The following is a 25,767-nucleotide window of genomic DNA, read 5'->3' as shown; positions in this document are numbered from 1 at the left end:
CCTCTCAAGCAACCCCGTCCCAGCACTCCCATCTGCCCCACTGCCCCCAAGACTCCCAAAGCCCTGTAATGGGAAGGAGGAAGGAGATGCCAAAGGAGGTTCCCAGGAAACAGATTATGGCCCCTGCCCCTGACGCCTGGGCTGAAGAGCTCTCCAGAACTCTGTCTGCGAGTGCCCTACCATGGTCCCTTTACAGGACACCCATGATCAACCTCACTGCCAAAAACCATAGACACCCAAGAGGAAATCAGCACCAAGCATCCACCTAACCTCGCCACTCTTCTTGGGCCTACTGCAGGCCAGGGACCTGATGCCACCCCTAGCTCGTATTCCCGCCCCAGGAAGGAGGAAGGACGGGTCAGAGTCACCCCCACGGATGAACAGTCAGCCAGCCCACCGGCAGCCAGAAGAGAAGATCTCACCCCAAACCTGGCGGAGAGCTAAGTGCCCAGAATCTTAACAGCCCAAAGCCTCCCTCATCCTCTGCTCCACGCCCACAGTGGCCATCGTGAGCGAAGAATTTGATATGCCATGGTATACCCAGGGAGAAGGACAATGACTGGCTGTCAGGAGGAAAGCCCCCCCACCCCGCAGGTCATTCTCTAGTCACCCCACCCCTTCTGCAGCCCTCTTCAGTGACAAGAGGCTCCTCCAGAGGCCAGGGGCAAGCAGCAAATCTCAAAGCTCCAAGGGTTCAAAATGTCATCCTATCAGAATGCCAGTGTCTAGCCATGGTTCTGGTTATCCAAGGACACTTGTAAGAAGAGTGGCCTCCCAACCCACCCAGGCAGCTGGGACCCAGCCTGGTCCATAAGAAGGGCATCAGGGTCTACAAAGGGACTCATGCAGGAGTGCACACTGGCTTCCCCCAACCAGGCCCTTTATGGAGCATAAGGCTTAAGGTTTTAGGGGAGAACCTAAAGGGATGGGGTGAGCTGCAGGTAGGGGTGCCAGCTACTCCTCAATCTTGCTTCCCCCACCGCCATCACACCATGTTTCCAGGCCCCTGAATACGCTCCACCTCTGGGCTTATCACAAGTTACTATCTCTGGCTGCAGGATGCTCCCCACTTTCTCCTTTAAATTCCGGCTCTTCTCTCTCCAGAGACCAGGCAAACTCTCCACCTCCACAGGCCCTTGTGCTTCCTCCATCACTTCATTCACCACTCTTTTTTTTTAATGATTTTATTTATTTATTTGACAGAGAGAAAGAGACAGTGAGAGAGGGAACACAAGCAGGGGGAGTGGGAGAGGGAGAAGCAGGCTTCCCGCTGAGCAGGGAGCCCGCTGAGCAGGGAGCCCGCTGAGCAGGGAGCCCGATGCGGGGCTCGATCCCAGGACCCTGGGATCATGACGTGAGCCGAAGGCAGACGCTTAACGACTGAGCCACCCAGGCACCCCTAATTTACCACTCTTGACTAACTGCCTATTGTTTTTTTTAAAGAAATGTTTCATTCAAAATGTGTAAAAATAATGTAACCAAAGACAACCTCCAAGAGAAAATAACATAGTGAATACTCATATTAAGAAATAAAACATTATAAATGTACTTGAAAATCACTTTTGAAATGTCAGCCTCCCCCACAAGCCTGCAAGGCTGATGAAGGCGAAGCCCTGACTATCTTGAGTGCTAGAACCAGTTCCAGACAGATGGCAGGTAGAAAGATGGAAGAATAAATGGACAGAGGACATGGTTATCACCTGGCGAGGGCAGGATTTGGAGGGAAGGGACTACAGGAGGCGTGGCCTGAGCCTGCAGCCCCAGCCTGAGGGTCCTCAGGGGAGTTCCCATCTCCATGCAGACAACAAGCAACAAGCCCCCTGTGCAAGGCGAGGAGTCCCAACATGGACAGTGGCCAAGGCCGGCCCAACTTCTCTCCTCATGCCATTCACCAAGCAGAGGCTCCTCTGGCCACTACCATGGGCAGGACACAGGTGGACAGGGCTAGGGAATGCCAAATCTCAAGGCTCCAGGTAGGACCCAAGGGCTCAGGATATAACTGGACCCCCCCTCTGACCAGATCCTCCTACAGACAACTGAGAGTAAGGCAGCCCTGAGCTGGCCAGACATCGTTCAAATCCTGGCTCTGATACTTCTTGGGTAAGTTACCAATCCACCCTGTGCCTCTGTCTCCTCGTGTGGAAAAGCGATGGTAGAAGCACCTCATTCCTCAGGCTGTTCTGGAGCCAAATGAGTTGATGCATTTTAAGAGTGGTTATGACAGTACCTGGCACATTAGCGGTCCTATCAGGAGCCATACCCCTCCCTGCTGCCTGTGACAACCCTTCACATTACAAGCCCCCCAGGAGGGCTCCCAGCCCATCAAGTAGGGATTGTGCACACCAACGCCTCCAAAAGCTTTGCACTCAGAGCCAAGGAGGACCTGGGGAGATGGGGAGACTCCAAGCCCCTCCCACACCACACCCAGGCTCTGCTGCCAGCTGGAAGCCCAGGGCCACCCCCTTCCTCCCTCCTCCCTGGGCTCTGCTTCTGCACACACACACAGCTATTTATAGTCTCTGGCAACACTCCAACCACAAGGCAGCCTCTGCCTTTTAACAGACACAGGGTTCCTGCCCACGCTTGCTCATGGGCGGGGCACCCATGCACATGAGGCTCCCCTGACCCCCACCCACTCACCTATCCCAGCAGGAGAGGAAGCTGCGCTCCCAAGATGGGGTGCCTGCAGTCCCCCCGTATTTGCTACCGCAGAGCCCTGAGGGGAACCTACCTCCCAGATACCTGGGCAAGTGGCTCACTCCATCCCTGAGTCACAGCCGACCCAACTGCCGGCCTCCAAAGGAACCATGCGTCCCCAACAGACAGTTTCTAGGTTCCAAGGGATTTACACCTTATTGGAAAGAAGGCCCCAGTACTCGCCGAGCCCTCAGCCCAGGTGGGCAGAGAAACCCCACTCGTGGACACACACCACCACTGAGAAAAATAAAAATACGTACTCCACTATGAACTGACATTCCAGAGCTTGCCCTAAACAGGCCAGTTCTGACACTCGAGGACAAGCGCTGGGAGGTGTTTCCCAGTCCAGATGGCCTCGGACACAGCCCATGATATGCTGGGGAGAAGTAGGGGAAAGCCTACCCGGGTCCTGCCTGGAAGGCACTCAAAGCACAACAGGGAGGGAAGAGTGACAGAGGGATGCAGAAGCGAGGGCGATTAAGGCAGGGCTTTGGCAGGAGGATATGAAGCTAGCGTGGCCATGCCTCCCCTGGGGTTCCCTGAGCTCTGGCCTCGGGGTGCATCCAGCCAGCCAACATCTCCCAGAGGAACCCCAGCAACCAGCAACCAGCTGCACTCTACCCTTGGCTCCTGAAGCCCCTCGGCAGCACCTGCCCCCCACCCCAGGAAGCAGATGCCCAGCTCCAACCACGGGGCATTGTAGACCAGTGAGAAAGGGATGCCACCCACCACACCCACCTCAGGCCCCTGCCATCAGCATGCCAAGGTGCACCCTCCTCCCAGAAGCCTCCATGCCTGCAAAGTGGCCAAGTGAGGTATGCCCAGTGCTCTCCCTTACTGCCCAGACTCCAGATCTGCCTAGAGAGAAGAGTCAGCCTTCCCCTAGCCAGTGGCCAGGCTCCCTTCCCAGGAGGCTCCTGCCTTAGGCTCCCCTAGCCCTGCCCTCCTCAGAAGGCAGCCCTACAGTTAGCTGAGTACCTGCTGCCCCAGCAGCTTCCTCCAGAGGAGCCAAGAAGGGCCCAGAGACCTGAAGGTTCCGGCTCCCAGTGACAGTATTTGGTCCATGTTCATGACTCCTCCCCCACAGGAGTAAGAATGGCCAGGGTGTGAGGACTAAGGGAACCTAAAAGGGCGAAGGGGAGGTGCAAGGGGGAAGGCTGGAGTGTGAGAAAGACACCCACAGACACACACACACACGAGTGTGCACCCACTGTGGAGTGGCACAGACGGAGAGTGCGGCAGAAAAGAATCCAAAATGCATGTATACTTTATCTTTGAACTTTCACACAAGAACTCAGTATGTTTCCAGCAGCCAAACAATCTCTGACATGTTGGCTTTTTTGCCTCGACCCATTTATTTGTGAGCCATCCACACTGATACACATTCATTTAACAAACACATAGCAGGCACTAAACTAAGCACTTTACAAATAATAATTTCAGGGTGCCTCAGTGGTTAAGCATCCGACTCTTGATTTCAGCTCAGGTCATCATCTCAGGATTGTGAGATTGAGCCCATGTTAGGGCTCCACGCTGGGCATGGAGCCTGCTTAAGATTCTCTCTCTCCCTCTCCCGCTGCCCCTCCCCCTCCCTCTCAAATTAATGAATAAACAAATAAATAAATCCTAAGCTGAAGCACAATGAGGTGACGTACCTTCCCCAAGTTACTACCAAGTGTCAAAACCAGGTTTGGAACCCTGGCAGCCTGGCTCCACAGTCCATGCCCTGCTGCCGCCCCTGCAGCTCTGTGGTGCATGCAGTCCACTGTACAAGCTCACTACTGAAGTGTCCATCCTCCCGATGGACTTCTAGGTTATTTACAAGGGGTGCTGATCTGAGCACTACCATCGGGAAGCCTCTAGACTCCTGTGTGCTTTCTTGTGCTCACGTGTGGGAGGGCAGTTCAGGGGATATGTTAGACATGCTGGGTCCTATCATAGGGTAGGAGCATCTTCAACTTACTAGAGACTGTCCAACTTTTCTCCCAAGGACCCATCTGGATGTACCAATTTATGTTCCCAGAAGACTACAGCCCTGCCGAGCCACACCCTCACCCCTGATATTTGCTCACCTGGTCAGTATGAAATGGTGTAGGACAGTTTTGATCCCCATTTCCTGATTATTGGTGAAACTGATCATCCTTTTGTGTTTATTAACCTGTACTTCTGAGAAATGCCTGTTCACATCCTTTCCCATTTTTCTGCTGGGATGTATTTCCCAGGAGTTGTATAAATTCTTTATATATTCTTGGTAATAAAACTTTTCTAACCATAGAGTAATCCTCTTCATTTGTTCATTTGCTCTTCACCAAAAAGGCTATTTAATCTGATGCTGACATAGCTATACAACATTTTGTGGTTAGTATTTTCTGAATTTATCTTTTTCTTTTATTTTAAATCTTTCTGTATCTTTTTCTTCCAGTTCAGTTTAACACTGTCTCTGACCTAGAATTGAGTTTCATTACATTCATGATTACTGCTACGTTTACATTTGTTTTTTCTCTACTGCTACCACCTTTGGATTATCTTTTTTAATTCCACATTTCAGCCACTCTGGTCTGGAAGTAATGTACTCTGTATCTATTCTATTACAAGCTAGCCTTTAAACTTTAATATGTACTATTTACGCTAAAAACCTAAAGTTAACATCTCTACCATCCCTCATAGGAACTTAACTGTTTTAGCTCCAATTACCTCCTTCCAACCACACTTAGTTTAATTTAATATTGGTGTTAAATCTTTAATCTGCTATTGTTGTTCTTCTTATCTGCCTACCAAAGTAGATATGATCTGTATTGTATACACTCGGTATTTTCTTATTTGTCCATACATTCATCAGTTCGTCTGCTCAGCCAACCCTACATCTCTATTCTTCCTTCTGGGACCCCTGTCCTTCCAAAAGAACATCCTCCCTCAGTAAAGATCTTTTGTAGAGAAGCTTTTGTTTGCTTTTCTGAAAGTGTTATTTTGCCCTGTTTCCCAACTGACACTTTAAAAGAACATAAACTTTTAGGCCGAGTTATTTTCTCGTCATTTTGAAAATATTGGGTGCCTGGGTGACTCAGTTGGTTAAGCGTCTGCCTTCAGCTCAGGTCATGATCCCAAGGGTCCTGGGATCGAGTCCCATATCAGGCTCCCTGTTCCGCAGGCACTCTGCCTCTGCCCCTCTCTCTCTCTCATGAATAAATTAAAAAAAAAATCTTAAAAAAAAAAGGAAATATTATTCCACAGTCTTCTGACTTCTATTGTTGCTGAAAAGTCTGCTATTATTTTAACTTTGTAGATACTGTCTTTTCTCTTTGACTACTTCTCTTAGATCCTCTCTTCACAGTTTCACTATGAGCTGTGTGTCTAAGTTTAAGTTTAAGTTTATTTACACTGCTTGGAAAAATATACATTTTATCCAGTGATTCACCTCTATTATCAATTCTGAACAATTCTTGGCTTTTTATCAATTTGAGTATTACATCTCCCTCTTCTATGATTCTGAAATTCCTATTAAAGTATATTAGACTTGGGGTGCCTGGGTGGCTCAGTCAGTTAAGCGTCTGCCTTCAGCTTAGGTAATGATCCTACGGTCCTGGGATCCAGTCCCACGTCAGGCTCCCTGCTCAGCGGAGAGCCTGCTTCTCCCTCTTCCTCTGCCCCTCCCCCCCCTGCTTGTGCTCACATGTGCTCTCTCTCTCTCATGTGCCCTCTCTCAAATAAATAAGATCTTTAATAAATAAAGTATATTAGACTTTCTCATTCTATCCAGTATTTTAACCCTGCCTTTATGTTTTCCAATTCTGTATCTAGGCACTGTTAGGGATAATTCCATATGGCCTAACTTCCAATTTATTAATTCTCTCTTTAGCTGTGTCTAATTTGCTATTTAGCTCTTCTACTTAATTTATAAATTCAATTAACCCATTTTTTCATTTCTAGAAGTTCTATTTTTTAAAAAAAGTTCTTGGTTGATTTTGATACTTCTGTTATTTGTCATACTTCCAAATCCCTATTTTATAGTTCCATAATTTAATTTCTTGAACATTTATTTCTACCACCTGTTAGTGTGATGATTTTTCACTTATGGTATCTTGTTTCCTTGTGTGTTTGGAATTTAGGATTCTCAAAATTCTGGGTTCTGTTTTTGGATACAGAGCTTATGTTCATCAGGCCTCTATTGTGAGAATACTCGAAGGCCAACTTTGAGGGGGCAACCTTCCAGAGATAATTTTTGCTTTTGCTTCTGCCAAACTTTCTAGGACATCATCAATTTGGAATCACTTTAATTTCTCAACTTCGAGTTTCCCAGAGAATACTAATTGGTATAAACTTCAACTGCAAGCTCATGTAAGCACAGACCTATGGTTATAAATTCTCAAAGGAAACTACCTGCCTCCCTATCAACCTAGGACAAGACAGTTTCATTTTATACTCCCTTTGTCAGCAAAAGGATGTTCCTTCTAGTCCAAACTTTCACTGAAGGTATACCCTATGTAAGTTTTATCATATGAGGGCCTCAGTCTCAATTTCATACCTTATCTCTCATGCTTTACACACTGCCACTAAACCTACACCTCTAAGTTAGGGAAAGGGGCAGAGTCCCCCTGGGAATCAACAACTTTAGCTAGTTGAGGTATACAGTTCTAATTTCCAGCCTCCTCTTGCTTCTCCCTTACTTTCTTATATATGCAGCTATGCATATCCATTTTAAAAGGACATTTATTATATCTTATCCAGCATTTCTACATGTCTTGCAAGAGGAGGTTTATCAGCTGTTTAACTATTTCACTATTATTGCCAAAATATAAGTCCAAGAGCACTTTCCAAGGGTGACATAAGCTATAAGCTTTCCCAAGCCCAGCCCAGGAACAAGGAATCAAGCCACATCACCTCAATTCACTTCCAACTTCAACTCTGTAAACAAGTCCCTAGCACCATCCTCCCACAGAACAAAGTGTGGGTCCAGGGCCATCCTCTGGAATCCTTGTCTTTCTCCAGGCCCCATAATTTCTGAAGAATACTAGAGAGAGAGCTTCCAGGTAAAGGTTAAGGATTATACACAAATATTACTTTTGCTACCTTCTGTAATCCCATGAAAACCACAGCAAAGAGAAGTTTTTTAAAGCATAAACCCGTAGTTTTTTAAAGCATAAACCATAAACAAAAACAACAGGAAAGAACCACCGAAATCAAATTCTGAAGCTGGAAAGCAGATACATAAGTGGTCAGTAACCATACACAATCCTGAGTTGGCTGTGAAGAAAGCTGAAAAGCAACACGATTTCCACCACAGGAGCCTCTAAAACTCGGGAATTTGTGGCACTAAATGTCTCTGGAAGAGTGAGGTGAAGATGAGTCCAAAGACAAAAGGCTGGCCAGAGCTTCAGAGCTCACTACCACTCGCCATGGCTGGGGGCTACCTCCCCCAACCCAGCGGAGAGTAGGTTATTTTCTAAAGAAGATAAAATAAAGAGCCTGGATAGGGAGCAGTGGGAAAATTTGAGGGCACAGGCACCATATGGAAACAAGAGGAATACAGAATAATATATGAAATACAGAAACTCCAGCTCTCTTCCCACCGTGGTTCCCAGGATATTGGCAGCCAGGCCTATACCCACCCTTCCCCACCAATCCCCAAACACAAAGCAGAAGATACTTCTCAGGAGTATCAAAAACAACCCCATCAGATCATCCTACAGTTGGCAGGTTCTACTCAGGAGTTCAGAGCTTTCAATCAGTATTCAGGTCCACCCTTAAAATAAACAGGTCTAGGAAAGCCACTTACCTGAAAGACAGAGATAAAAACACGTGGGGGGGGGGAACCAACTTGGAGAATACAGAGATTATGTAGGGAGAAGATAACTTCAAAAATTCTATCAATACCCTCAGAGAGCTAAAAAACCAATGCGCCCATGAAAAGTAAATCGAATGGCATTGTTAAAAGACCAGAGAATGAAAGAGCTCTTGGGAATTTAAAAAAAAGAATAAAATAAAATTATATATATATATATACACACACACACACACACACACACACAAATGGCAAAAATGAAAATCAACAGAAAGATTAAAAGATAACATTGAAGTAATCTCACAACCAAAGTCAAGTAAACACACAAGGATACAGAAAATAAGAGAGAAAACAGAAAAGAATCTAGAGGCCCAGTCCAGTCCAGGCCCAGTCTAAATAACAGCAGTTCCAGAAGGAGAAAACAAAAGGGAAGAAATCAAAGACCAGCACAGTGCCCCCCAGCAAGGCCCATCACTGTGAAATTTCACCACAGTGGGGACAAGAAAAGATCCCACAACAAATGTCTATCAAGAGAGAAATGTCACCTATAAAAAATTAGGAATCAGAATGGCTTTGAACTTCCTTGCAGCCAATAATACTTGGAAGTTAGATTATAATGGGACTGTGCTTCACAATTTGGAGCGGAAAAGATTTCCTATTTACAAGCTCATACCCAGTTAACCATTAATGAAATATGAAGGGAGAAGAGAGAAAAGTAAGATCACAAAAATGTACCTCCTATTCACCCTTTCTTAAAAGGTAGTAGAGGATATGCTCCACTAAAATGAGGAAGTAAACAAAAAAAGAAGATACAACAAGGATACAAAAACCCAAAGATGCAACACAAGAGATAGTGACAGGTACCTTAAAGATTGAAAAGCAAAGGAGATACAGGGTGACAGCCAGACCAGGATGGGAGACAGAGTCTACATGTGAACTCTGTTCCAAACTGCTGGCTGACCTTTAACTACACAGGCACCAATCACACTTCAAGCAACCAAGTAAGCCTAAAGGAACTCAAACAGACATTGCAGCAGCTACACATCACAGAAGTGTATGAATTCAGCCAATATAACTACCTGCTAACGCAAAAACCAAAAAAACAAAAACAAACCAAAAAAACACCAACAAAACAAACTCAAAACAAGCAATGCTTTTAAGAGGAACATAACAAAATTCAGAGCCTCTACAATTATCACTCACAATATTTAGATATAATCCAAGATTATATGAAAAATAGGTAATGTGTCTCATATTCAAGAGAACAGATAATCATTGGAGACTAATTCTAAGATGATCAGATGTTGGAATTAGCAAAGATTTTAAAGTGACTATCAGAACTATATGTTCAAGAAAGTAAAGGAAAATACATTCCAGTGAAGGCATTGATAGGATATATCAGCAGAGAAATAAAACCTACCAGAAAAAGGAACGAAATGGAAATTCTAAAACTGAATAACCTGAAACAAAAAATTCACAAAGACAGGTTGAAAGTAAACAAATGGAAATAAATATACCATGTCCACATAGCTAGAGTGGTTATTAAAATGAAATTTTATAACACTAAGACACAAATATGGATGATTTATTTCCCTATTGAAGCCCCACCAACTAGTACCACTTCCCAATCTTGAAACAATTTCTCACACCTACGAAATACCACTTCAAAAGAACTGAAATGCTTCTACTCATGGGAAAAACTGTCCATTTTCCAACTTCTGTGTTTCTTCTTTGTCTTAAATTAAGCATCCATACAGGCATGAATATATTTCTGGACTTTCTATTCTATTTTATTGTCTCTTTAGCTATCTAGCACCAAAAGCTTCCCATTTATTTTTTTTAAGATAGTATTTATTTGAGAGAGAGAGAGAGAAGAAGAGAGAGAGGATGAGCACAGGGGAGGAGCAGAGGGAGAGGGAGAAGCAAACTCCCTTCCAAGCAGGGAGCCCGATGCGGGGCTCAATCCCAGGACCCCCAGATCACACTACCTGAGCCCAAAGTAGATGCTTAACCAACCGAGCCACCCAGGTGTCCCAAAAGCTTCCCATTTTAATTACTACACCTTTACAATGAATCCTGAAATCCAGTAGGCACAACTTGTTCTTTTTCTTTAAGATAGCCTTGACTCTTCTTAGTCCTTTGCATTTCCAAACTGTTTTACTCTGAGGATTAAAGATTAGACCCTACAGGCTTTTTCTGCATCTACTAAGATAATCCTATGGGTTTTTTTGCTCTGTTAACATGGCAGATTAGATTTTCAATTGTTAAACCAATTATGCATTTCTGAGATTAAAACACTTGGCCATGATATATTTTTTTTTACATACTGCTGGATTTGTGAATGTTTTAAAGACTTTTGCATCTTATACTCATTAGGGATATTAGTTCTATTTATCTCTCCTGCTCTGTATGTTCCCTTATCTCTCCTGCTCTGTATGTTCCCTTATCTCACTTTTATTGCTTTCTTTTCAATTTGTGAATTCTCTATTATTCCATTTGTCCCCTTTATTAGTTTGAAAGTTATCATCTTTCTCTCCTTTAGTGGTTACCCTAGAGATTACAGTATGCCTCCTTGAATTATCAAAACCCAATATTAATGGGTAGTTTTATCCTCTTGGTGGCCAATGTGAGAATTTTTAGAACAATTAAATTCTATTTTCACTCCACTCTCCATATAGCATTGTCATGTGTTGCTTTTTTATGTATTTTGAACTCAGTAACGCACTTCTTTCATAACCACATGCCTATCACTTTCAATATTCTTCATTCTTTTCTGCATCTCTGACCTCCCGTTTAGATCATTTACCTTCTGCCTGAAGACCACCCTCTTTACTTGATACTTTCACTCTTTCTTTTTTTAAGATTTATGTATTTATTTTAAAGAGAGAGAGAGGAAGAGAAATAGAGTGGGGGGGAAGGGCAGAGAGAGAGAGAGAGAGAGAGAGAGAATCTCAAGCAGACTCCCTGCTGAGCGTGGAGCCCAACATGGGGCTCAATCTCACAACCCTGAGATCATGAACTGAGCAGAAATCAAGAGTCAGATGCTTAACCAACTGAGCCACCCAGGCACCCCGATACCTTCATTCTTGAAAGACAGTTTCACTTGATATAGAAGTTTAGGTTGACAATTATTTCTTTTAGCCTTTAAAGCTATCATTCCATTGTCTTCTGGTTTCCACTGTTTTTGAGAAGTTAGATGTCAATAACCATTACTCTTTTGATTGTAAATATGCTTTTTTTCCTCTGGCTGCTTTTTAAGATTCTCTTCTTGGGGTTCAGAAGTATGGCTGGAATAAGAAGAGGTGTGGAATTTTTAATTATCTTATCTAGGTTCACACGGCATCTTGAATCTGTGGCTTGATGCCTTTCATTCATTTTGCAACATTCTCAGCTATTATCTCTTCTGCTTCTGTCTTTTATTTCTCAGTCATTTCTGTCGCTCTGATTACATGGATCTTAGAGATCTTCTCACTTGATCCTCTCTGTATCTTTCCCTATCTTCTGTATTATCTTTTTCTCTTTGAAGGGCTTAGTCTGTATATTATCTTCTGATCTATCTTCCCATTCATTAATTCTCTCTTCAGTTTTACTTAACTTCCTGATAAAATCACCCATTGAGTTCTTAATTTCTGTCCACGTACAATGCAGATCTAGAACAGATTTTTCATTTAGCTCTTACATTATTTTTCCAGCTCTCTACTGAAAGCTCTCCACTTTCATTTCCTTGATCATAGCAAGCACTATTTTTCAATATGCATATGATAACTCCAGTCTGGAGTTCACCCAGGTTTGCTTCAGCTGTGATGTTTCTGATGGCTATTTATTTAAAATGATCATGATCACCCAGTAATGACACGTGCAGAATTGTCTGTAAAATAATTTGACGCCTACGATGATGTTATATTCCTATAATGATATTACATGTGCTTCTGGCAAGGCAGCTAAGGTACCATTAATTCCAGAAGATCCTAATCCTGCTTTAGATTTGTCTTCTCTTGGTGCCCCCTTACCCCCAAGTCTTTGGGGTTCCAACTCAAAAGGAGGGGTTCACCATACCCACCCTCTGTTGAAAACTCCAATCCCTGTCTTCCTAGCCCCACAAGGCTATGAAATGCAAATGCAACCCTCTCGCTTGCCCACACGGAAGGGCTAAAAAGAGATTCAAACATCAAAGTCCCCACCCAGGGCCTTTGTCCCCACACAGATCCTGACCTGGTAGGGCTTCACTATCTTCTGGAGCTGTACGGTGCTTTCAGCCAGAGATGTTTCCTCAATCTGCCCATCTTTTCCAGATGCCTTCAGAAATAGGGCTGGTCCTGGTCATCAAATAAGGAAGCCTCCATATCTACTTTTTACCCAGCTTTTAAGACTATTTTCAGGAACACATAATACCCAAAGAGGAGATGTCTACACATACACAGAAACTGAAATCACCTATGTAGATAAGCCCGTTTGTGGAAGTGTTTTAATCAGACCCTAGGGGCAGAGGCCTGAAAAAATTAACTTCCATTCCAAAGTGTAACTCAAGAGGGAAAGAGAATTTTCCCTTTCAACCAATTTTATTATTTCAGACTGTCAGGAACTGAATTGTGTCATCCCCCCACCCCCAAAATTCTTACCTCCCAATGTGACTGTACTGGGAGATAAAGCCCTTTAAAGAGGTAATTAAGGTCAAATTAGGTTATAAGGGTGGGGCCCTAATCCAATAGGACTGGTGTCCTTAGATGAAGAGACAAACACCAGGAGTGTATCCACACACAGGGAAAAGACCATGTGCGGACAAAGTAGGCAGCTATCTGCAAGCCAAAGAGAAAGTCCTCACCAGAAACCATCCCTGCTGGCACGGAGGAGGACTTCCGGCCTCCAGAACTGTGAGAAAATACATTTCTGTTATTGAAGCCACCCAGTCTGTGGTATTTCAAAGCCATCCATTCTCTGGCAGCCCTATCAGTCTAATGCACAGACAGTGCACATCATCTGTACAATGTGGGAAAGCTGATTGGGACATCATTCATCCTAGAAACAGTACCATAAATCCACTGTCATCTAAATCCACAAGCAGAGCCTGACAAGTGGGCTTGCACAAGGAATCCCAGTGAAAGAGCAGTGAAACAGCAGACAGCATGATGGAGAAGGAGCCTAGGAAAGCACAGGCTCTGGAGAACAGTCATCTCAAACTATCTTCCCTAGTTCTGTGGCCAATCGTGGCAGAAAGTTATACAAGGGAACACCACACACGCTCAGACAGGAAGTGAAGTTCACCAGCTCACCTTCTGTCATAAGAAGCTTCTCATCAGATTCTAAAATAATTCTTCTCCAAATGTCTCCTATACCCCCTACCACCATGATCACCACATGTACAATCAGGATCCTGCCATGCCACAATCCTGTCAAATGCACTGGGGTCTCCAGTGGTGGTGTCCTGTTATGCACAGCTCCTCACAACCTTCAGCAAGTGCGTCAGTCTCTCTGGAGGGTGGAGGCCATGAACAGCACGGCTGGCGAGCTCACACAGCCATCCCAAACCCAGACCAGCACTTACTGGCAAGTCCGCTGCTACCTCTCCTCTATCAACACAGTAACCAGGAGGCTCAGACACAGGAAGGAGACTCTCTGGCTCTCAGACACTAGATCTTGTCTGGGCACCCTTCATGAAGTGGGTTATTTCCAACCTCTGTCATCTAGCATTTTTGGAGGCAGGGGGGAGAGGCTCACATATTGCTGCAGAAGGCCACCTGCCATCTCACCCAGCTTCTGCCCCCACTGCCATCACCTGGGTAGCCTCGTGGGGGGGAAAAAACAGTACAGCCATTTCTCAGTACCTATTAAAATTTAAAATATACATGTCGGGCACCTGGGTGGCTCAGTCGTTAAGCGTCTGCCTTCGGCTCAGGTCATGATCCCAGGATCCTGGGATCGAGTCCCACATCGGGCTCCCTGCTCAGCGGGAAGCCTGCTTCTCCCTCTCCCACTCCCCCTGCTTGTGTTCCTGCTCTCACTGTCTCTCTCTGTCAAATAAATAAATGAAATCTTTAAAAAATAAATAAATAAAATAAAATAAAATAAAATAAAATATACATGTCCTGGGGCGCCTGGCTAGCTTAGTCAGTACAGCACACAACTCTTGATGTCAGGGCTATGAGTTCGAGCCCCACATTTGGTGTAGAGATAACTTAAATAAATCTTTTAAAAAATAAAATATACATGTCCTATGACCTGGAAATTCCTCTTGTCATCTATCCTTGAGAACCAATCTGCATAAACTGTATACAGTCAGAAAAATCCATCAACAGACTAGATAAAATGTAGTCTATATACCAACTTTGAAATTTCACAAAGCTATTAAAAAAGATCAAGGTAGACCCATACGTATGAGAAGGATAGCCAAAACATATCTCTGAACTTAAAAGGCATGACCTGCAACAATACAGATGTTAAGTCACAAACATGGTGAGCACAAAAAAAAAGATGGACACAAAACAGTTCACTCTGTTAGATTCCACTCATATAAAGCACAAAAACAGGCAAAACTAACATGTGCTGTGAGAAGTTAGGATGGTGATTACCCTTAGGGGCGTAGGGGGAAGACTGGAAGGGCGCAAGAAGGGCTTGGTGGGCATAGGGGCTGGCCAATTTCTGATTCTCGATCTAGATGCTGATTACATGGGCATATTTAGTTTGTGAAAAATCATCAAGCTGTCACTTATGACAATTACACTGTTCTACATGTATTTCATACCCCAATTAAATGTCTGAAAAGAAGCAATACCATTTTAAGTTACAAAATCCAATTTCTCTGAGCACTTCCACAGATGCACAGATAATGTGTGTAGAAGGACTCAGATGGGACCAGGTGGGGACCGAGAGTGGTGAAGGGCCCTGGTTTTATCTGTAACGTCTAATTTTCTGCAGTTGAATGTATGTGTATAATTTGTAAAACTAAAAATTAATAAAATTTAAAATGGGAAAAGAACTTACGGCCAAAGTGACCTCTACTCCCCCCAGCTACACCTGGTGCCTAACCAGGAGACCCGGGGTCAAGGGAGGCTTGGGAGTGGCTTCTCAGGGCAGGGGAGGCAGACCTGCATTGTCCCAGTTCTCCTTCCCCCAAGCGGCCCTGCAGGACTCACTCTGAGGTGGGGGGTCCACATGAGGGGCCAGCCTGGTGGGAGGGAAAGCAGAAGTCACCTCTATAACTTTTCTGCCCCTCTATTTCTAAGCCCCAGAGCAGATGAACCCTGATCCCCAGGTTCTCAGGCAGAGAGGCTAGACCTCCTTATGAAGCACGAGCCACAGGGCTCCTCTCTAACCCACTTCCCACCCAAGCCAGTTCTAAGGCAGGACCTGGTCTGCCTGGCTACTGAGCACCTGAAGGGAACATCAAAACTTGGGTGCCAAGGAAATTCCCATGAAGTACATAAAAGCACATGGGTTTCTTAACCCATGGCTGTCAGCCCAGGGCTCTGAGAACTCACGCATTCTTTCTGAATCAATGGGGGAGAGCAGGAGGTAGAAAGAGGGTTGTCAACATTAGACATTAAAAGGCATTGTCCTCATACCTGAAAACACTGTGCACCACTACACAAGCCAGAAGAAAAAAACATCCTGACATCAACACTCAGGAGAGTCAGCTTCCAAGTCAGCCTCCCATTTCCATTGGTTCAGGTTGACGCAGCAAGCGGGGGCCCCACCCTCTCCTCGGATGGACAGACAACAGCTGGTCTGGTCACATCTTCCGAAAGGCTTGACCACAAACTCCGGGAAGCAGCCTTCTCCATCCTCCAGCCAAGGGCTTGGGTTTCCAACCAGCCTTCCTTTTCCTTCCCCAGAACTAATTTTAGCCTCCTTGGTTGTCAGAGTGGAACTCAAATAGTCGGCAGAGGAACATTTGCAAACAAGAACATGAGCTCACCTCACAAAACACCTCTGCTCCAGCCGAGAAGCTGACTAGAGAAAAGAAGTCCCATTGTGCAGCAGGCCAGGCCCCTAGAGAAGGTCCCCTGGGAGAAGGGCCACACATCTGCCCAGTGGGGCAGACTTCCTTTCCAACACCTGCTCCCAATAACCACAAGTCCATGAATGAAAACACCCAGCTAGGGCTGCCAGTCCCTGAGTCTGAAAAAGGCACATGTGTGTCCAGCAAGAATGGAATAACCAGGGCAAAGCCTGGGGCTGTTCAAGGGCCGGAAGCCATGACTGATCCTAGGCCAGGAAGAGGCACAGCTCACTCCCAGCCCCTATCATCAGTTGGTTTCCAGCGCCTCAGACATAGATGTCACTGAGAAACTTAGAGACTCAAAAGAAGGCAGCAGCATCTCCTCTCCCCCATTCCCACCCCCACCCCCAACTTGGGCATCCCTCCCACCAGCAGCACGACAAGGTTCTGAGGAAACAGGCACCTCTGGGCTGGGCTGGGCTCGGCCTGAGTCTGGTGGAGAAAGACCAAAAAAAGGAAGCCCCAAGAGGGTGGGTGTCTATTCTGGAACAAATAATTGGTGACTGGGTGGGAAGGAAAGTAGATAAAGAATTCCGAGAAGGCAATAAGATGGAACCAGAAGTCTCAACCCCAGTAAGAAGCCCTTTAAAATAAACACGGGACACACCGGTGGTGTGGAGAACTTGGAAACGCAAGCGTTCAGGACTGCGTCCTCCCACCCTAAGGCCCCAGTCTGCAATCGGGTCCCAGTGCGGCAAGCTGTGCCTTGCTGAGCTCGAGATCAGAGAGGAGCCCCCAGAAAGCCCTCCCTACCAGAGCCTGGAGTGGAGTAAAGACACGGGGCTGTCCACCTGCCAAGCCCGGCACACGCGACCAGAGAGACCAACCCCAGGGCTGGCGCCCGTGCTGCCCACCCCACCTCCCGGGCCCTGCCCACCGCCTCCCAGAGGCCAGGGTGGAGGCCTGCACCAGTACCTCGGGGGAGAGGCTGCCCCCCTGCGCTGGCGTCCCCGGGCTGGGCAGGGCGCCAGGCGGCCGGCCTGCTCGAGGGCAGGGGCATGCCCGTGTCCTGCTGCAGCCCTGGCGCTGCTCCGGCCAGCCTCAGCTCCCAGCCGCAGCTCGGGTGGCTGCCCGGCCGGCGGCCCCGGGGTTCCAGGCGGCGCGGCAGCCCCGGCAACACGCACTGCCTGACATTCTGGGCGAGTGGGAGGGCGAGGCCCCCGTGCAAAGCTCAAGGCAGCGGGCAGAGGCGGGTGGGCGGGTGCGGGCAGGCAGGATGCCCGGCCACCCACGGCCGCCACCTCCCTGAAACCCGAACCGCTTCTGGGAAAACTCAAGGACGCCAGGATTCTCCTCGCTGGCTGGCCGAGGGACTCCTGAACCGCTCATTTCCAATCAAACTCTCAAGGCCGAGCAAGTTGAGCAAGCAGGGATCTCCCAGGCTTTGAGGAAACTCCAACCTCCCACCCTGAATCCGGGAAGGCGGGGTGCTGTGGGCATTAGCCATAACCCCACCTCCCACAACTGTCTCTTTAAAGCACGGGGACATTCTAGATCGGAGGTTCTCAACCTGAGGTGATTTGCAACCCCTCTACCCAGGCCACTTTTGTTGTCAAAATTAGAAGGACTACTAGCATTTAGTGAACAGAGGCCGGGGATGGTGCTAAACATCTTACAATGCACAAGACAGGGCTCCCCGCCACGCCCTCCAAACACACACACAACAAAGAATCATGGGATCCAGACTGTCCACAGTGTCAAGACTGAAAAACCCTGTCCTAGAATGAGGTCTACCCAGCCAGGACCTTGCCTGACAGCTGTGCATCCAGTGTCATTCTCAAAAGTATTCCCACACCAGCCCGTCCTCACAGCCCCCAAATCTCCATCCACAGTAACAGGCCAGTATCTACAAGTGAATCTTAATTCTAAACTTGATGTCCCTTGGTCCCCAATTGCACTACCGTGAGCTCCCAGGAAGGGGCTGAATGCATAGGCAGTCAAGGGAGGGCCGCCTGGAGGAGAAAAAAGGAGGAGAGCAGGGCTGGAATGTAAACACTACACAGGGATCACAAAAGGCAGAAGTAAAGAAGTCCTGTCCAGTGGTTAGAAGCAATGTGGGAACAAGCCCAGTGCACCCCCCCAAGGGCAACAAGCTGCCCCTCAGGACCGGTACAGTGGCTATGTGTAGCGCAGCCAGGACTTCACGGAGTCCAATCCAGGGGGCTACAGGTTGCTGGCATCAGGGCAAAACAGCAAGTGTGCATGTACAATGCATGTGCTGGCTCTCATACGCACATGCTTTCTCTCTCTTTATTTGTATTCTCCTGGGGGAAGAGTCCACAGCTTTCATCAGATTCTCAGAGGGGCTCACAATACAAAGGTCCATGGTATAGAACGGGCACCCTTCACTGGGCTCCCTGAAAATTCCTTAGGTGAAGTGCCAGGAGAGGTCCAGGTGCTATTTGGGGATTCTCGATGCCCAGAAAGACCCTGCAGAGTAGTATACCAGAAGCCCACCCAAGCTGTGGGAGACTGTGACATCCCAGGACTGGTTTATTCACACAGCTGTGGAACCTGGAAGGCTGGGTGAGTTTCTGGTATCATTTACCTCGGAAGAGCCTCTAAGAGATAAGGGTGTCCACTCCTCCCAAAGGGCAGCCCAGCCCTCCAGTGAGGAGCACCCAGCAGGTACAAGCATAGGGAGCAAAGGATGCCCTTCCCTGGAGAATGGCACCAACAGCCTTTGACAGCGACCACTACAAGCCTGAGGCTCCCTTCACTCATCACACATACATACTTTTGCCCCGGGGAAACAGCATCTGAGGATCAGAGCATCCAGCCCATGAGGACAACTTGGGGCAGTCAAAGCTGACAAGAGTCAGGTCCTCCTCCACCAGTGGCTCCTGACATTCCACTCAGAAAGTCTCCACTCCACCCCCACAGGCCCTAATCTGAACCCCAAATACAGAGACAAATGTCGGGAGTTCTAAAGAGATACACAAGTGTGTCTAAGGTGTCCGTTGCAAGGCAAGAACCAAATAACTTATTTCTCAAGGATACTGAGCCAGGCACAGAACACAAAAAACTTGGGAAGAACTAAATGAACAGTGATCCTGTAACAAGCACCATGTGCCATTATTACACCATATATTCCCCCCTTTCTTCTAGACCTGCACCATCCAATATGGTAACCACTAGCTAAATGTGACTACTGAGCACTTGAAATGGGGAAAGTCTAAGTTGACATGTTCTCTAAGTATAAAATAAACACTAGATTTTGATGATAGTACAAAAAAAAAGGATGTAAAATGTCGCATTAACTGTTTTAATACTGATTACACGGTGAAATGATTACTTGGTATATATTAGGTTAAATAAACATACCATTAAAGTTAATTTCACTTTGTTATAGACTGAATGTTTATTTTTTTATTTAAATTCAATTAATTAACATATAGTATGTCATTAGTTGCAGAGGTAGACTGAATGTTTATATGTGTCCCCTCAAAATCCATATGTTGAAATCCTAACCCCCAAAATGATGGTATTTGGAGCTGGAGCCTTTGAGAGGTAATCAGGGTTAGACTGGTTCATGAGGGTGGGGCCCTCAATTTGGGGTTAGTAGAAGAGGAAGGATGATCTCTCTCTACCCCACCCTCCAAACACGAACGAAAGGCCACTCGAGGATACATGAGAAGGCAGCCATCTGCCAGCCAGAAAAAGGGCCCTTACCACAACCCTACCATGCTGGCACACTGATCTCGGACTTCCAGACACGAGAGCTGTGAGAAACAAATTCTGTTGCTGAAGTCACCCAGCCTGTGGCCTTTACGTATAGCAGCCCAAGCCAACTAAGACACCTGTTTCTTTTTCCTTTTACTAACACGACTACTATGAAATTTTATGTTATGTACATGGTTGGTGTTCTATTTCTGTTGGACAGTGCTGTTCTGGAACCTCCTCCTGTGTGCTGCAGGTGATGGGATACTTCTAAACAGCAAGCCAAGAGCTTGACGGAAGAGCATCCATGAAATGAAAGGAAGAGGAGGGCCAGCTCTCCCCCTCCTTGGGCTTGGGGCAGCTCTTCCCAGAGCTCCTCACAGGTCAGGGCAGTGGCCACCAGGGAACTGGCTGGTGTGACCCCAAGAAACACCCAGCGACCCCATCTTCCTGTCACGGCAGGAACATAGGTCCTTGGATTCCAGTCTGCCCCACTTTGCAGAGCACACTGCTCAGCACTGCCAGAGCCGGGTTGGGGGGGGAACGGAGGAAAAGAGGGAAATACAGTCCTTCCAGGGGCCCCATCCCACCCTGTCCTGCCTCATTAGGGAGGGAGATGAGACTGGTGAGACGACACTGAGACAAATTAGGATGAGGGTTCCAGGTCTGAGGTGCCCTGTCATAGAAGGAGGTCCCCTGTGCAGGCTGGGGCTTGGAAGAGCACTGGACCTTGAAAAGGAATCTAGACAGCCAGGTGGGCTACTGCGAGCCTATTAAGTCAGCTTGCGCGGCCCTATCCTCCGGAGCGCAATACCTTCCTTTCCTTCAGAAGCATCTCAAAGCAGCACTTAAAAGGCAGAGGGAGCAACGAGCTCAACACCACCACTTTGCTTCTACCACACGGGAAATGGCTCCAAAAGAGCCGTGACGCCCCCTGCCACACTGTGCCCAAGTACCAATAAGGGGGTCTTCATCCTCTCCTCCCTGCGCTCAGGCTACGCAGCTCCAAACTCCACAGAGACAACTCACTTGCTTTGGGTGTAGACAACTAAGTCACGCTACGTTAAAAGGAGACCGAGAGTTGGAATGGGATGGGACGGAGATCCCCCATCGCCACCCCCGCAGGAGCGCGGGGATCCCTGCCCCGCCCCTGCACGCCAGGCCCCGCCCTTCACGGGTTTCCCAGACTCCGCGCTGCTGCCACCGCGGGCGGCAGGGGACCCGCGCTGCATGTGTAATGGGGGCTGGGAACAAAGACGCGCAGGACCCAGCGCCCCGGCTTCCGCGAACCAACCACCCCGACCTCCCTAGGCTTCTCCCTGGAGCTTCAATGCGCGGCTCCCCACGTTTCCCAGGGCTATCTGGAGCCATCCGAACCGGAATGCGGGGGCCATCCCTGCGCGCAATCCGAGCTGGGCGCGCCCCAACACCGCTACAAGAGGAAAATCACTGCTTCGGCCTTGGGGAAAAGCGCTTTCCCAGCGGAACTCCGCGTGTATACACCCGCACCCACACACCCTCAACCACAGACACGCGAGCTGAACGGCCCTGCCGGTCCCCCACCCCCGCCACGTGTTTCTCAGAGGCAGAAACGGGCCTGTTAATTTTTCTTCGCACCCCACCTCCCTTCTCAGGGGCCCCGAACAAAGCGGTCCCGTAGGGTGACCGCACCTCGCGTCCTGGGGCAGCCGCAGGGAAAGCGAGCGTAGGTGCGAGCTGGCGCCAACGGCCCGCCTTGAGGGGAACACAACGCAGACGCTAGTGGGATTGGGTGCAGGAGACTCCTCCTGGCTGTGTGAAGCAGCCCCCTTCCCTTCGCTACACCTAGTGGCTCTGAGGGTCGCGCAGTCCTGCCCCCAGCCCCTCCCGCACCTACGATCCCGCCACCCCCGGGTTAGATCTGGCCACCTTCCCCACGCTTTGGTTTTCCTCTCACGCTCCCTAGGTTCCACGCGCCCGAGTAGCCTGAACCCAGACCCCGAGGCTCTAGATCCCAGCCCCGATCACGGGGTCGCCAGGCCGCCGCACAAACAAGATCGTCCCCCCAAGATCCGCGAGCGCGGCGCCCAGCGCGCCCCCAGTCCCCGCCCCGGGAGGTGCAAGCTGGGTGCAGGTGGCGCAGCGAGGAGGCCACGGGCCCGCCCTTTGTTGGTAAACACCGCGCGGCGCCCGAGACCGGCCCCGCGCGCCCTCCCCGCGCCCCCCACGCCGCGCCCAGTCCTTACCCGCGCACAGCGATCCCCAGAGGAGGGCGAGGGCCGCCCAGGGCGCCGTCATGTTCCGCGGCGCCGCCCCGCGGACACCCGGAGCCCGCGGGCAGGGCCGCGCGGCGCTCCCGGGGCGCGCAGGGCCCAGCGGCGGCTGCGCTTTTCTTCCCGCTTCTTCCTTCGGTCTGTCTCCCCGCGCGCTTCCTGCGCCTTCGTCCCCTGGCAGCGTGCAGGCTCCAAGGGCCGGGCGGCGGGGCCGGGCTCAGGGCCGCTGCGGGCGGCGCAGGCTGCGGCCCGGGCTCCGGGACGACGCGGGGGCCGGGGGGCGGCGGCGGGGCGCGGGCCGGGGCGCGCCCGACTCAGGCATGGCGCGGCGGGGCTGGGCCCGGGCCCCGGGCACTGGGGCCGAGTCCGGAGGGGCCATGAACGGGGGGGAGGGGTGGGGGGAGGGGAGCTGAACCGAGTCCAAAATGGCTCCTGAGCCGCGGCCGCGGAGCCGAGCCAGCGGGGAAACCCGGATGTTGGATACAAAGAGGCGGGCGAGCTGGGCGGGGAGGGGGAGGGGAGGCGGGCCCTCCGGCCGCGTGGTCCGCGCCCCCCTCAGGGGCGGTGCCCCGGAGAAACAACAACAAGGAGGCTCCGCCCCCAGCCCTCGCCCTCCGCCCTCTGGGAGGTCGCGTACCACCGCGCGACTGGAGGGCGAGGCAGGGCGAGCTGCCCTGGGATGCGGGAGTGGGTGGACAGCCCCTGGACTCTCCTGGATTCCGCCCCCACCCCGCGCCTCCGTTTCCCCACCTTTGAAATGTGGGTCAATGTGAACCGTGGGAGAGTCGTGTCTTTGGTGCCGAACTAATCGGCAGAAAAGGTTATCTTCTCTGAAATGACAGGTAGTCCTCCACGTCTGCAACCCTAACACACACACTCAAAGGCACAGCTGGACATCCTGGAGTTGGACCCACCTGTCTGAGAGAGGGCGCCGAGCCCCTCCCCGCAGAGGGGCAGCAGGCGGAACAGGACCAATGGCAACTGGCTTCCCCAACCTTACTCTTGTCCTCAGCACTCCCACCCCCACCCCCACCCCTGCTTCAGTCTGCACCTTCAAAACTGTTCTCAACTGCCTCCTGTCCACCCAGCTGAAAATCTTGTCTGGCGAATGGTTCTGCTGTCCTCTTCACCTGCCACGTTCCTCCTTGGGGCCCCTTGTTCTTCATCTCAGATTCCACTCTCCTTATCACACAACCGGAATTTAGGAAGGTCACGATAGGGCTCCCAGCTAAAGATGGAAAGCCCCTCACAACTCAGGGATGAGGTGCAGGACCCTTGGATACAGAAATTGTCCTCTGGCTTCTGACTTGCCACAGCCTTTCTTGGAGCAAGGCAGGAGCAGGGCAAGGACAACCAGGAAGGAGGTGGTGCCTGGAAATCTGAGTTATTTCACTTCTCTAAGCCTGTTTCCTTACACAGAAAGTGAAGAGGTTAGATTCCTCTGTTTTGCATTTTTCAAAAAGCAGAAACCTTATACAAACAAAATATTATGTAAAAGTCCACCATACAGAACAAAATTGCCTTGATTGATGTCAAAATGAGGGCCCACCACCCCTAGTTTCAAAAGCATCAGGAGCATCTGGGTAGTGACTCCAAAGTGTGGCATCTTTGGAGTCCAGAAAGACTGAAGGCTCTAAAGGTCCCTTCCAGGTCCGGAAAATCCTGTGGAAAATGACAGCACCTCCTTGCCACAATCCCTGTATAGGCCTTTTAACACAGGATTGAATGCTACTGTGTGCTGAGCAAGAAGCAGTGTGGTATGGGATACCCTGGTTGTGTATCAGGTATTTGGTAATCCTACAGGAGGCTATATCAACAGACACATGATGGCAGGGGAAGCAACTGCATATTCTGAATAAGTGGCTTTTCTAGGAAAGAAAAATCGATGCCTTCTCCCTACTGGTAGGTATCAACTATAACCCACTGTGCCAACAATTAGATTGGCTGGTTCCTCTCTTCTACTCCACGCCAGGAGAGGTATCACAATAAGGGCTCAGGGTGATCCAAGTTGCCAACACATCGGTGTCTTCCACCTTGATGTCTCTGGCAACTCCAAATTTGTGTAACTGCCTACTTGACATCTCTATTTGGCAGCCAATCAGGCATCTCCAACCTGACCTAGCCAAAGCAGAATTCCCCATTTTCACCACAGACCCACTTCTCCAGTTGTCGTTGTCTGAATCAATGGCATAACCAAACAACCAGTCGCTCAAATCAAAACTCTATGAGCCAGTCTTGATTTCTCCCACACTCAGTCCATCAGCAAGCTGGCTTCAAAAACATATCAACCATCAAGCCACTTTTTCCATATATACCATTGTCACCCAACCTCTCACATCTGGACCACTGCAACAGCAGTGAACTGGAAGGAATTATAACTAGTCACCTGCTTCCATTCTTGCCTGGCTATATAATACAACTTCTATACAGCACTTGAAATGATCTTTTAAACATGGAACTAGTATCACATTACTCCCTTCCTTAAAATCCTCCCAGGGCTTCCTGTTACAATGCCTGGCAAAGCTTTACATAATCAACCCTTCTTCCTCTCCAACTCCCCATTATCAGCCAGACACACTGGTGTGCTTTCTGCTCCTCAAACACATTAAGGTTGTTTCTACTTCAGAGTCCGTGTGATCTCCACTGCCACTGCTGGTATACTCTCCTCTCCCCGCACCCCCAACCAACTCTCTTGGAGAGCTGAAATCTATGTTGTTGAGCTCCTGAGATTAGCCTGTATCTCTGCTACCATTTTGTTCATGAACCAATACCAGGCTGATAGGGAAAGATGATGTGGGTATCTGAAAATCAAGTTTGGTTTGGGTTTTCTGTTCTTCTGAACCACAAGAACACTAAATACCTCATTTGGTATCAGACATGAGGTAACTGGAAGCTGAAAGGCAAAAAACCAACAAATGTCTACTACAAAACTTATGGCAGGGAGTTCTGCCATTCAGGAATTCTGTGTTTAGGATGATTCTTCCCCTACTCTCCCCCCTGCTCAATGATCCAAGTCAGAAACCAAGGAATTAGGAAGAAACAATTGAGCGTGGCATCCTTCAGTATCAAGCTAATGGAAGAAGATGGAAAATTATAGCATTAAAATATGACTTGGTATCTGAATAGTTACAAGGCATTATATTGTGAGGGTTAAATGCATTTATTTATCAAGATAAACTCTTAAAATAACCACAACTTTTGTAACTTTACTCCGAGAACTCTTCATTTAAAAAAAAAAAAGTGGAGTGGCCCAGCCGCTCTCAGCTTCTGAGAGTCATTGTTTAGAGATATGCTATAGTGGCTTATTATGAGAGATATAGGGTAACATATATTAGAATAGTGGGTAATTTAGTTACAGCAATACCACATTAAATGATTTCAGA

The 25,767-nt window shown here is 48.5% G+C and overlaps 1 protein-coding gene across 3 annotated transcripts in view; it reads right to left on the bottom strand.

The window, feature by feature from the left end:
- Positions 1–22,527, bottom strand: part of ACVR2B (activin A receptor type 2B) — a 40,247-nt gene extending 17,720 nt beyond the window's left edge. For 2 of the 3 annotated variants that reach the window (XM_027585847.2, XM_027585848.2), the window contains exon 1: positions 17,388–17,552. In XM_027585847.2, coding sequence (XP_027441648.1) covers positions 17,388–17,472 — 85 coding nt within the window. In that variant the 5' untranslated portion in view covers positions 17,473–17,552. Of the gene's footprint in view, positions 1–17,387; positions 17,553–22,357 lie in introns of those variants that run through there. The other variant, XM_027585849.2, reaches the window with a different exon arrangement.
- Between the last annotated feature and the right edge of the window lie 3,240 nt (positions 22,528–25,767).

Source organism: Zalophus californianus, chromosome 1 (assembly GCF_009762305.2).
Source record: "Zalophus californianus isolate mZalCal1 chromosome 1, mZalCal1.pri.v2, whole genome shotgun sequence".
Lineage (NCBI taxonomy): Eukaryota > Metazoa > Chordata > Mammalia > Carnivora > Otariidae > Zalophus > Zalophus californianus.
This window is presented reverse-complemented; position numbering and strand designations above follow the sequence as displayed.